At 45.7% G+C, this 13,425-nt stretch overlaps 2 protein-coding genes across 2 annotated transcripts; one reads left to right on the top strand and one right to left on the bottom strand.

Moving 5' to 3' along the window:
* Window positions 1-120: 120 nt before the first annotated feature.
* On the top strand, window positions 121-1,191 carry GLAREA_11295 (uncharacterized protein; the record flags this gene model as incomplete). The annotated part of the gene is made up of 4 exons (XM_008079483.1): window positions 121-240; window positions 289-439; window positions 486-682; window positions 733-1,191. 4 exons carry the CDS (start codon window positions 121-123, stop codon window positions 1,189-1,191), a joined length of 927 nt encoding a protein of 308 aa, XP_008077674.1.
* A 2,978-nt stretch (window positions 1,192-4,169) lies between these two features.
* Window positions 4,170-13,410, bottom strand: GLAREA_11294 (Protein kinase-like (PK-like); the record flags this gene model as incomplete). Its single annotated transcript, XM_008079482.1, has 9 exons — window positions 4,170-4,189; window positions 4,242-5,190; window positions 5,241-6,699; window positions 6,748-11,275; window positions 11,327-11,664; window positions 11,715-13,127; window positions 13,187-13,223; window positions 13,271-13,315; window positions 13,365-13,410. 9 exons carry the CDS (start codon window positions 13,408-13,410, stop codon window positions 4,170-4,172), a joined length of 8,835 nt encoding a protein of 2,944 aa, XP_008077673.1.
* Window positions 13,411-13,425: the final 15 nt, after the last annotated feature.

The following is a 13,425-nucleotide window of genomic DNA, read 5'->3' as shown; positions in this document are numbered from 1 at the left end:
TCATACTCAAACAACATCTTCGACTTTTGGCAACTCAACTCAACAGTTCCATTCCAATTTTGAAATCTTGATCTTGGCTCCCCCTTCAGTTTGGAATACCATCTAGTTAAACGACTCATCATGCGTTTCTCAACCATCTCTGCTGTGGCTTTAGCTACTGTCGCGTCTGCTCGTCCTTCGATCGTCAAGAAGCAAGCAGCTATGGATATTGACCCTGTCATTCTTCAATACGCCTTGACTGTTAGTATCAGTCTCTCCAGTCTATAAAAATCTGCTGACAATATGCAGCTCGAACATCTCGAGAATGCATTCTACAAGGAGGCTTTGTCTAAGTGGAGCGAGAAGGAGTTCACAGATGCCGGCTTCACCTCGATGTTCTACAATGAGTTGAAGTACATTGCTCACGACGAGGAGGGACATGTTGTCTACCTGGAGGCTGGTAAGTTTTACATTCGCCTTGGGCTGTGCTTGACTGACTTTCCCAGGTCTTACAGCTGCAGGAGCCAAACCTGTCGAGGCTTGCAAATACACCTTCCCAATGACAACACCAAAAGCGTTCGTCCAGCTTGCCTCCGTCGTCGAAGGTCTTGGTGTCAGCGCATACCTTGGAGCAGCAGCAGACATCACGTCAAAGGCATACCTCACAGCTGCTGGAAGTATCTTGGTCACAGAAGCTTTACATGTAAGGATCCCTCTCCAAGCCTTTCACACATTTATCTAATAATTTTGCAGCAATCTGCCACTCGTGGTGCAGTCGGCGAGATTCCAATGGCCAACGTCTTCGGTACCCCACTCGGCCTCAACGCAGTCTACACAATCGCCAGCGCATTCATCGCCGAATGTCCATCAACCAACATGGCACTTCCCGTCATGGCATACGATGATCTCACAGCTGTCACCGCACAGCCCGTCGCACCAGGAGCTCTTCTTGATCTCCTCCCAGGATCCATGCCAAACGGCACATACTTCGCCACCTTTGTCTCCGGACTCGACATCGTCGCAGTCAAGCCAAAGGGTGTTGTAGACGGCATGGTCCAAGCTATTGTTCCACCAATGATCGAAGGTCAAAGTTACGTCTTCTTGACCAGTGACGACTCTGGAAATCTGACCGATTCCAACATCCTCTCTGGCCCAGCGATCATTGAATCTACACCAAACGCGCCAACATTCAACCTTACAATCACTAAATAGATTGTCACACAGCACATCGCATCAGGGATATTTTGGAAGAATACATATGCGAAAACAGAAACACAAAATGCTAAATAATTACTTCGTGGAGAGAAATTTTGGACGGTGATATTATCATTTGGAGAATGATTGAATGAAGGAACGAGGTGGTGGCATGTCTTGTCAGTTTTGGAGTTGTTTTGGAAGGTTGTAATGAGATACCTAATTGTAAATACTTAATCAATGAAGGGAGATTTTTTGATATGATGATTTGTTTGAACGTCGAGGTGACTGTTATGTCGTGATGACGTTGAATTTGTGAGGATGGAGAGGGTAACTGGGGAGGAAGTGTGGAGTAAGAGGATGATAAATTGAGGCTGACCGTGCAGAGAAAGTAGAAAAGAGGAATGAGGAAGCGGTTATATATGTGCTCGAACTTCGAAGCAGCGAACATGACCAAAAGTATCATGCTCATGCACTCCACGTCACTCACGGCCATCCTATCAATGCTTTTAATGAAAGTCACCGAGGAATATCGATGAAACGCTCGGTCTTCAACTAGAGGGTTGATATGGTGAAGATTATATCGTTGGTTTGAGACGTACTAGCAATGTACTGTGTGCAGGGGAAGGTGAGTCTGAGAGTGGAGGATTGGGATATTGGGATTCGGGTTGGAAGGGTGGCAGGGTGGAAAGGTGAGAGTTGGGAGGAGTGTTGTGGTTTGCTATCTCACGAAGTACGTCAGGGGGTGAAGTTCATATTTCAAGGGCCCCTTTATAATATTAGGGAAGAATGAGCTTGACGATACTGAAGCCGATGTTTCTAACTGGTTTATGTGTGAAGATGGAGTAGGTTTTAGGTTAAATCGGGTGCTGAGTAGTGTTTATGGTTGATTTTACGTCGCTAGGGGGGCTCTTGTGGTGGGGGAGTGTGATTCAATAACAAAGAACTCGCGCCTTGAGTCCGGCAGGTTAGAAAGTCAAGGTCAACTTTATCTACGGGAGAAGATTATTGATCGTCTCTAAAATTGATGATAGCTGAGTTAGAGATCGAAACCCCGAAAGATAAACACACAATTCACTGTGAAGTCAGAGGCAGTTATTCCTCTCCCCACCCCTATATCTCACCAAAACATCAACCCCCCCCCCCGGCCATCCCCCCGCCCAAAATCTCCCAAAAAAATCCATGGCGTAGAAAAAAACGGCAAGACTTACGCAACCCCGTTAAGGATTGCAGCTTATTAATTCCCACCCAATAGTCGTTGCTGAGCACCACTTCCTCACTCTCCCCTACCTTCCCCCGTCGGGGGGTACCAACGCCACTTGGAATTAACAAGAGTGGCAGTGGTAGTTCTGATGGAAGTAGGATCGTAGAGCTTTACTGCTATTGGGTGGTGCAGATATGGTTGTTTGGGTTTATAAGGGTGAGGGTGGTGAATGTGTGGGTCCTAGCTTTTTTGGGGGTTGGGAGGGAGTGTGTGTTTGAGTTTGATGTAAGTTTTGGGTTTTAGACTTAGGAGGATGGTTAGTTTACTGGGATTATTGTGTGGAAATGCTTGAGGGAATTGAAATTTGGGAGTTGTTTAGTCTCTGAGACGGGGCATGAGATGATTGAGGTCTATCACTGACCATTTCACGTCAAAATTACTTGGTTATGAGTAATAGCTAGAATGTCTAATTATAACCACCGCTATGATGATTCTGTTAGGATTAATTCGCGGTATAGTACCAAGGAGCAGAATATAGTACAAGTACGTAGAGGACCAGATTTCGAGATTTCTATCATTCTTTACCTTTCTCTTACTAAAAATGAGGAAGAAGAAGAAAAGGCTCGGAAACCTAAACTAAATTGATATGAAGAATTCTTACTTAACTACATCCAAGTTTTAGCCGTCCTAAGCTACATTCTCTATAATACTTACCTTCAATGATTAATCACCATTAAAACCTCTGAGCTATCGATCATCTCATTATAATTAATTTACAAGGAAGTCATGAATCATGCTTAATTACTAACCATCACTCGTTGAGAGCGCGATATTTGACGTGCCGCTCTACCTCGCGAATAGCAGCACAAGCTATAGTAATGAGATTCGCGCAGCTATCTCGATACCCTATCACGGCATACGTCTAGTAAAGAATCCACGCTGATGAAATACATCAGCCGTCACGCGTTCCGTTCCCACAAACCAACCTTGAATACGTACACAGTGCACCAAACGAGTGTATCCTGTATGTCAATATATGCCGCCCGTCGCGTGTTGTCAAAAGCAAGTGTAGAAGGGATTAATGTAGAGACCTGGCTTGTGAATTGACTGCGGAATGGTTTTGGGAAGCTAGGTTTACGATATCTTTAGTATATTGTATAGGGCTATTTGATGAAGCTGCTAATAATACATGTACGTTAAGAAGAATCTCAAAATTTCTAATCGAGATGCAAAATACTCTCATATGCTGCAATATAAACGCGTGAGGCTAATCTAATTGGAAATGAGGATGGAAGTTTGAAGAGTGAGCGGATCATATCAAGAGGCAGTGAGATCTTGGTTGTATGCTGAGCAAGGACTTCCGTTGTGTTAAAGAAAGGGGGGATTAATTATATTTGAGTCTTAGTGGATGTTTGTGTTCAAAATTCTGAAGTTTCGAAGTTGCCTGTACACCAAGATGCTTGGATTATATCGGGCCTGGTTAGGGAGGTGTAGTAGATGCGAGGCCAGAAACAAGGAGAGGCATGTGTCAAGAAGTTTGGATGTTATGTACTACTGTATTTTATTTTACCCACTACTATATAGACCCAGAATCTAGCCTGCCAGATATGCACACTTTTGTATTAACATCTCCCAATTTTCAGGAATGCTCCTTTGAACAGGTGTACGCGTATATATCTATAGCAAATTGTTTGAAACAGCAAAAAAGAGATTCAGATCCAGTGAGGGTATACGCTTGCTTGCTGAAAAAAACGCTCAAATTTTCACGGCAACCTCGATTCAAGGTGAAATATCAAGCATAAGCAGCCCATCCTACAACACATTAGCACACTATCAATATTAGGAAAGAGAAGAGAAAACTTACCCGAATACAAAACCGCCAGATTCTTCTCATCGCTCGCCTGATTAATGAGATCACTAACAGTGGCCTGCACACTCAACGTCTTACTCAACTTCTTATTGACAACCGTCAACGCGCGATCCGCCTCTCCAGGTTCATTGACCGCCTCCTTAGCCCTCTCACCATCCGCATTCGCCAGCGCGCTCTGGCCCTCTTGTAGCCGCGCGAGACGCACCGGCGAGATGGACCAATTGTACAGCGGATCGTAGCGGAGGACGTCGAGGATCGTCATGATGGAGTAGGCTTCTTTGCGGAGAGCTTCGAGGGTAAATTCGCAGCAGCGACGGAAGATGCCTTCGGTTTTGGTTATGCCCATGCCGTCGACTATGTCGCGTGTGAGGCGGAAGGGGACGAGTTCGGGAACGGGTAGGACACGGCCCATTTCGAAAGCGACGCCTAGATCGATGTGGACAACCTCACCACTTTCTGAGTCGAGGAGGATGTTGTGCCCGTGTCTGTCACCGAGTCCGAGGACATGGCCGAGGATGGAGATGGCGGCTGTGCTACGAGTGTAGGCGTTGCGTTTTACGAACCATTCGTCTGGATCTGTAAACTTTTCCATGAAGAAGTAACGCATGACGGGATGGAAGCGTTCAGTTACGGAGCGGTATTTCTTAACGCGGACGTCGATGGATTGTTGTTGGACTTCACCGATCTCTTTACGGCATTGGGCGCCTTTTAGGTCTTTTGGGTTGTATCGCTCGTGAGCTGGCATAAGATACTCGTGTAATGGGATAGTGTTTGGAACGAATTCAATAACACCGGCGATGGACGTTAGAGGTAGCACTCGGTAGGTACGGATTTTGAGATCTCGCTGACGAGTTGATCGATTGGATTTGAGCAGTTCGCTCACTTGTTCAAAAACTTGTTCCATAATGGCGTCTTGACGTAAATCGTCGTTTCCTCCTTTTACCTAGTTACATAATGTTAGCAACGTCTTGTATGAAAAAGCATTCAACTTACAAGTTGTTTGAACGTTTGTCCGGTATCAGCAATAGCAGTGATGATTTTAGGTGCACTGACACCCGATGCAATGGTCATTTGTGGTTCGAGTTTGACCATGACGGGAATTTTCGAATAGTCAAGATCGGCAGCAAGAGGCAGGTGGAGGGTTGGGGAAGGAATACGATACTTGTTTAGATGGCCGTTGAGTCTCAATCCGGCTTGCGTGTCCTTGATGTTGATCTTCTTGCCCGATCGATATTTAGAATCATCTTTCTCCCCAGCCAACATTCCATAAAGTTTATTGATTGCACTGAGATTACCCCATATTTGGCCAACTTTGTCATGAGCACTCAACCGCGCGGCAACCTTTCTAGCAGCATCTCTTCTCGACACAGCGGCTTCGTCTTTGGAATCGGGCTTCGTACTAGTGCCAGAATAAATCTGGTACATGCCGTGATATGGGTGATCGACACAGATGCGAAGAACCAGCGAAAACAATTGTCTGTGAAATTGCGCTGGGGAGTCTTGTAAACGAGACGTGAGTTGATTCATGAGCGGCGCAAATTTTCTGCTTGGAACCTTGGATAGATGCTGCGAAACAGATGCGTTTGCCAGATCTTCATCTGCATGCTCCAACCAAAGAGCTGTGAATCGCAGCGCTACCTTGTCGTGGTCGTCTGACGCAGCCAAAGCTAGCAAATAATTTTCCAAACTGCTTCGCAGGAAATCTTGTCGATTTGACATATGACGTTGAAGTTCTTCTTCGTCCAGCTTGTACCAGATTTTAGCCTTTCCAAGGTGGCTCTTATATCTGCTGCGATCACTATTTGACGTGGCAGCTTTCAACAGCTTTTCCCACTGAATAACTTCGTCTCTTTTACCATTACTTAGTTTTTGGAGACGTTCAAGATCTTCAAGACTGTCAGGATCCTCAAGCTGTTGATCGCAAAATACAGCAAATTGATGAAAGACATGGCTTGCATCACTCCCTTCGATTCTACCCCTAAGCTCTTTTAAAGCTGGTCGCAAATACCTGTCAATAATTTTGTCCGCTTTTTCCAACCTGGCAACCGATACCTGATAGCCTGTCTTCGAAAGAAGGTCAGCACGGCTGACTGGAACCGCTTGCTTCTTGAGCAACGCCGTGTTATCAAGGCCTTGTAGTATACCGATCGAGGAGGTTGTTTCACCTTGATCCCAAAGAGCGTTGGCCGCTTCTATATGAACAGCTGCATCAAGGTTAAGAGACAGCTCACGACAAGGGCCAATGAGATCCATCATCGACGTTGCAAGGGAAAGAGATTCTTGGAGTGCATTATGTGCTCTGTTAAGAGTGGATGCAAGAAGAGAGGCTCTGACTTCCACAAGCCTTGTATCCACGGGCGCAACGTTCATAAGAGATTGTAGGCGTGGCCGCTGACTTAGAGTGCTCAACGCAGTTCCTCGGCACGACAATATTTGACTGACATCGTCAAAGCTAAAATGGGTCAGTTTTGTTACCTCAAAAAAAGCCGAACATGCTTACCTGCCAGTCTTCATCCAGTTTGACCGAGCCTCAAATCTTGCTAGCATTTCTTCTATTTGTTCCGACCCTCTTGTCGAGAAAATCTCATCCATTTCGACTAGGGCTGCCAAAGTTTGTAAAGAGCTGTGTAGGTCACTAACTCCCAAGTCCTTGCTTACAAGAGCGTTCATTGTAAAGTTGAAACTGTCATCCAGCGCATCCCTGATGCTTGCATGATCATCAGCTATGTTGATCGCCTGAAAAGCCTTGTATACAGCAATTGAATTATTGCTGGAAACATCAGGCACAGGAATGTCCCATTGCTCTAGCTTACGGGCCGTTTGATACATCGACTCTATCGAACTAGCACTCATGTCGACCGATTGCTGAGCTTGCAATAGCGAATGCGAAAGACCGCTGAGACTGAGAACATCCAGTGCCTTGACTAGCGACTGTGCATCCTTGTCCGCCTCCTTGTCCCCTCTTCTGATGTGGCTGTCAAATTGAGCACCGCGAAACGCAAGACTCTTTGGACCATCCTTTTCATATTCAAATCGCGCCAATATTGTGCTTAGATTTGATGTTTGCTGAACTCCATAATACATATCAGGATCTTCTATACTTTGGAACACGTCAAGCAATATGTCCACAGGCATCTCGTGTTGCTCAAGTACATCCTTGAAAGAGGAGCGGCGAGATGATTTGAGTGGTGTTGAATAGTGTTCCTCGATGAATAAAAGAGCTGTCTTGTGCATTCCACAGTGTGTCGCTGCAGTCGCAGCCTTCATGTAATCTATAGTTAGCCACTGTAGTCGGTTTCCAGAAGGACGGTCGTCTTTCGGTGGTTGAGTTCGTAGATATAAGAGAGCATTTATCAACACTTTCAGATTGTTTTTGTCGATGGTCTCGCTCCTGTCAAACCACGTATTGAAAGACGCAGACAACTTTTTTTTCATACTTTGCTGATCCTGTAGCTGTGTTGACAACACTAAATGGATGATGAACGGAAAAGCCTTCTCAGCAAATCCCCCAACATTTCCGAGCACCGGCACTACCGCATGAAGTAGGTCATCATTGGACACGGACCGAGCGAGATTGACAGTGAGATTGCGCACCCAATTTTCATGTTGTATACCACGTTCATCATAACAGCCGTCAAAGATACGAAGAAGATCATCATCGTCCCATACATCGGAAGGCGGAACAGTAAAAGGTGCCCAGATAGAGGCATCGTAGAGACCAGGGTTGATACAATCTCGAAACGTCTGCACAACTGTATCGTCAGATTTGGATAGCGCTAAACGTAGCGCAATTTCAGCAAGACCAATATTGTCTTTATTACGGCCAAGTGTAAGCTCTTGGAGGAGATCTACGATGCCAGCCTGAGATCCATTGATAGAAGGCTTCGGCGTGAGTGATTTCATTTGAGAGAGGGATGATTCGCGCAAGAGATCTTGCTCGATGACACCAGAAGCAGCAAAAGCGCGACCAAGCACACGAGAAGCCCACGAAAGGTACTTTTTGTTGGAAATGCCACCACGACATGACTTCCAGACAGCGACAGCATTGGCGACGGAAGCCTCGTCGTCTCCTAAGACGTCCGTCCGGAATGAATCAGGGGCCTGGAAGTCGTGGCATAGCATCTGGAGAGCAATTTCTCTTGACGGTCCATCCAAAAGTTTTGGTGACTTGTGTTCGTCTTGCAGGAGACGCAACAATAGGTCACTCTCCGAAGTTCGCAAGTCTGCGTTACCTACCCAATCGATAGTGCATGCAGATTCAAACAAGCGCTGAAGGCTGGAGGATGATCGGCTCTTTGGTAACATGTCCATATATTGTTTTCTTAGATATGACCCAAACCACTTATGGAATGTAGTTATTCTAGAGATGGTGCTCTTGTGTTGGCTTTCTTGCGTACTACTTGCTCGGTCGGCTTTAGCTATCTCTTTCAACGACCCAAATACGGATAGCGAGATTCCTGCAACAAAGTTAGGTACCCGACTTATATGCTCAATTCCGGTTTCGAGAAGATATTGCATAATCCCAATAGCGTCATTGGCGCACTGAGTATCTTTAATATATGGTTGTAGTATCTGTAGTAACATTTCTAGAGGATATCCCGTCGTTACAGATTTGCCTGCGAAACATATGAGAGTTCTGATTTTTCGAAGAACAGCACAGGCATGCAGCGATCCCAAGGCTGGATGAATAGTGTTAGAGACCTTTCTAGCAATAAACACAACAAGAGCTGGGGTGTAAATATCAGAGCTCTCAAACTGTGTCTTGGTACACAAATGATCTAATTGTGCACTCAGTTTCTTGGCTTTGAATGTTGGCTGGGTAAGGGGAGGTAAAACGGCTCGATTTTCAGTCAATGCCTTGATCCTGGACATGATGTGACCGGCCGGTTGAAGATTTCTTTTCTGGAGTAGATACTTGTCTAGACTGTCATGAGGATCGCTAATTGTGAAGAGAAGCGCAACAATGTCCGCGAAGTTATTATTTAGGTATTGTATAAATCTTTCTGGACCGAGACGCTTTTTGAGTCTGGACTCGCCGGTGATATACCTTTTCTCGGAGCTTGATGGTGGGGGTACACTGAGGTCATAAGCAACGGTATACGCTATGATTTTCGTAAAAGACCTTTCAAAGAGATTCGTTGCCTCTTCACCAAGTAGACTAATGACCACTTCGATTTCATCATCCTGACCAAGCATCATCATTATGCCAGTTACTTCATCTTGATGTTTGGAGATTAGATCGCGAAGTGTTTCGAAGCCAAATATCTCGAATGGAAGATTACTGATACCCGAGTCTGCTGCCAGCCATGTAAAGAGAATTTGCGGAGCAAATAGTGCGAAGAGCTCACGAGAATTGGTGAGCTGCAGAGCAGATGATACTTTGGACATGCACTGGACAGCATGCCCCAAAGACTCTGAAACCTTCTCAGGGACTTCAAATATGTGATATATGCAACGTCGCTGTAGAGTTGGCCATTTCGAGGCTAATTTTGAAAGAGCAATGACCCGAAAACACATCCCTTCCAACCACTCAGAGTCTGACGGCAAGACTTCTAGGATATCCACGAAGATGGCGTCGTGATCTTCCAGCAGAAAGAGCTGAAATATCTCGGGTAAGTGATCTGCGATATACCACTTTACGCACAATTCACTTCGTTCGAGAAGAGTAAACAGCAGGGACCGGGCCGATTGTAATGGAATATTTGTCCCATACTCGGGTGATTCTTTCATGAGAAGTAGTAATAACTCCCCACTACGTTTCTGCAATTCAGGGGAGAGTATCATATTTTCGAGAGCTGTCTCTGCCAACCAGTAGTAGAAATCCATAGCAAATTCCGCCAGTTCGCTTTCCGCTTCAGCAGCGAGCCAGAGGGACGCAAGTCCAATGGCGCAATCGAGAGCTAACACCAACGAGACCTCGCAGAGATCAAAGTCTGGGGCTTTTAAAAGGAATAATACACGCTCGAAAAGTAGTGTTGCGTCCTCTGCTTCCAAGGTCATGTCAGATCGAAGGAGTTCGTTTATGAAATAGTGGTTGAGAAGAAGCTCTTCGTCCTGCATAGCACACAGTTTCTCGATAAAAGATCTTGGTATGGATGTGACTGCCGTTTGTTTTAAATCCATATTCGCAACTAACAATAAGCGAGAAGCAACGACAAAGTCAAATGATGCAGATGAAGCGTCCAAAGCAAGCAATTGTCGAGGTATCGCTGAAGTCTGGGTGTCCAGTCTGCCATGGCTGTGCTGCGAGAATTCCTTGAAATCATCGTCAACATCCATAGGATCCTCTTCGATATTCAAGGATGGATTGGTATGTAACGATTGACGTTTCCCCACGGCATCAGCGACTGAGATCAAGAAATCCAGGAGATGAGGATTCTTTCTGGAGAGGTTGACAAACTCATGCATATCACATGGCGGCAAATATGGCTGTATAGATATGACGAGTGATTCTGCGAGCGCCCGAGCCCCAATGGAATCCCGGGCATCAGAGCTTTTGAGAAAATCCAGAAGTTCCTTGCAGAGGTCTCTTATACATGCCTCAAAAGTTGGTACCTGTTGCAGATTTGATCGGAAGAAGTGTGGCATCGCTAGAAGCATAGTCATTGTCGTGTCGACTGCACTACGAAAGGTGTCGATGGATATTGTAGAGGAATCATCTACTGAGGAACTCCGCCAACTCTGGAGTAGCTCGCTAGATTTTGATGACATTAGTTCAAGAATAAGTTTTAGCGTTGTGAGAAAATGACTAGTATCCGTGAAATAAACGATCCTACCATGTTCGGTGACCTTTGGACACGATTTACAAATCGTAGTGGAAGATATTAGGTGGTCATCAAGGAGTAACATGTATCTCACAATGTTCTCGACATCGACTTGATATTGCCAAGCCTGGGCTAAACGACCCAGGGGCAGCATCGTGTTCGATTTAAGTGGCAGCTGTTCAAGGCCAAGACTTGTTCGGAACAATCCCATAATCTGAAAGGGATGAACATGGATGGCGCTACGAGATGCAAATGACTTATCGGCTATCGAAGTTTAGTACATTAACTAATATATAACCACGTATTTTTACTCACAAGGGTCCCACTTAGCAAAGAGCCATCGAACGGCGTGTTTAGATGTGCTTAAACTGGCGCTTGGAACTTCTCGGATTCTAGTCTGTAATAAATGTACCATGAGAAATATAGAACAATCGCACAGAATGACTGGACCGTTGACATCTGCAGACGTGACAATGGCGCTTACGTCTTCACTAACATCTCGATAAACCAAAAGCTGTGTGGCGAGAATTGCGTGTAATTGAAGAGCTGCTGCGCGGCAGGTATTGGACAGTACTAAAGCTCTCGTCCCAATTCGCCAAAGTGACAACCACAGTGTTGAATCCACAGTTGTAGACAAGTTTTGGAAAGTGCAGCTAAGGGGCCCACATTAGCAAGCGCGACAATGTTGAGACTTAGATGTTACCTCGAAATTGTGAGCAGCACCCAGACGGCTATATCTCCCCTTTTATCTGCGGCTAAAGTCGCGAGGAGATCAAGTAGTTCTTCTAAGTCTGGAGCCTTCAGCTGCTGATTGCTCAATATGAATGGTAGCATCTGGAGACCAGAAACCCTGGACTTCTCGTCTTCGAGCTTCAAAGAATCAAAGATCCTGTCCGAGCTCCGAGTTACCTTTTGGCGCTTGCTGGGGTGGTTGGGGGAACCGTCAGGTTTGTCTGATAGAGATTCCCGCTGCATTCCGATACTAATGAGGCCTTCGAGTATGCCAATGACATGAAGATGAGCCCAATTTCGCTCTCCTCGGATATTGTGTCTCCTAAGGCCAAATGGAGCCAAGCTGAAGGGCGAAACGAGGGGGTCTGACCCGAAATCTACCATTTCAAGATCGTCAATTTGTAACTGATCTTTCGCTGCTCGCTTAGTGTAGTCTGCCTTCAACACGTCTGAAAGATCCTCTAGCAACTTTACTGCGTGATCTCCTTCGCTCAAGCACTTTTCCAAGTGAGGATGTACAGCGAACAGGAAGAGAAGCATCTCGTCTCTCACTGCATTCAAGCCTTCATCCTTGGCGACACTTTTGCTTTGCCAAAACTGTGAAATGATAGGGACTACTTCTTGAGCGAGGGTGATGGTGAAGGATATCTTGTCCGTTCTCGTGTATGTGATTACTCTGTTAAGGGCGGATAATATGGAAACAAAGCTCTTCTCTACTCGGCTACCTTGCGGGTGCCACAGAGCGTTCCAGAAGCTCAAGACACATTTTGAGACCGTCTCATAGCATTCAGCAATGCCTACACTAGTGGGAGTAACCAGAAGATGAAGTATCTCCAGCAACTCTTCAGCATGGAACTTTGCAAGACTAGTGGTGTTACTCTCATTCGCCCCATTGCTGGAGGTAGAAGTAGATCTCACCAGCGATCGAGAAGGTATACTTCTTCCCCCAGTCCCCGAAGAGCTGCGAGGAATTTTGTTCGTTTCTTTTTCGCTGTCCTCGACGAAGCCGTTGATCCCTTCAACGCAGAAGTCGATCACATCAAGCCATGTTTGACGTTTCATGCGCTCCACGTTAGCTTGGTGGCCCAAAACAACGTGCATCGCCTTCAAATAAGGTCCAAGAACAGGCTCAAAATATTTTCCATCTGTGCTCGGTAGCATCTGCGTAATATGGTCGACTACGGCGCTGAGCGTTTTGGGTTTCAGATTCGGTGGTCCTGCTTTGAGAATTCTACGCAGGGCAGAGGAAAGGATTTCCAGTCTACCCTTTGAAGGATGTGTTCTCCCTGTCGCTTTCGAGTTCAATAGAGTGTGCTTCTCCGTCACCACGACCTGGAAGAGGGTCTCGTAGATTTTGTGCCATGCTTTGTCATTTAGGACAGTACTATGGTGCCATATTAGTGATGATATCGCAACTGAGACATGATTCGATCTTGTACCTACAGATTTGCAGAATTGTGCTCCACGAAGTCGACCAGTTCTACAAACGGAGTTAGTCAGTTCATGCCCGGATGCGTGTAACTGTACCTGCAAGATTAGCCCTCAATTCCTTTTTCTCAGTCGTTATGCGGTCTGTAATGAATAAGAACAACACCATTAAAGCTCTACGGTAATCACGAACCGAGATGATGCTGCAGATTGCTGGATTTTTCGCTGCTGCTGGCCATTGTGAAGGCTTTTGG

The sequence above is a fragment of the Glarea lozoyensis genome (assembly GCF_000409485.1).
Source record: "Glarea lozoyensis ATCC 20868 chromosome Unknown GLAREA11, whole genome shotgun sequence".
NCBI lineage: Eukaryota > Fungi > Ascomycota > Leotiomycetes > Helotiales > Helotiaceae > Glarea > Glarea lozoyensis.
This window is presented reverse-complemented; position numbering and strand designations above follow the sequence as displayed.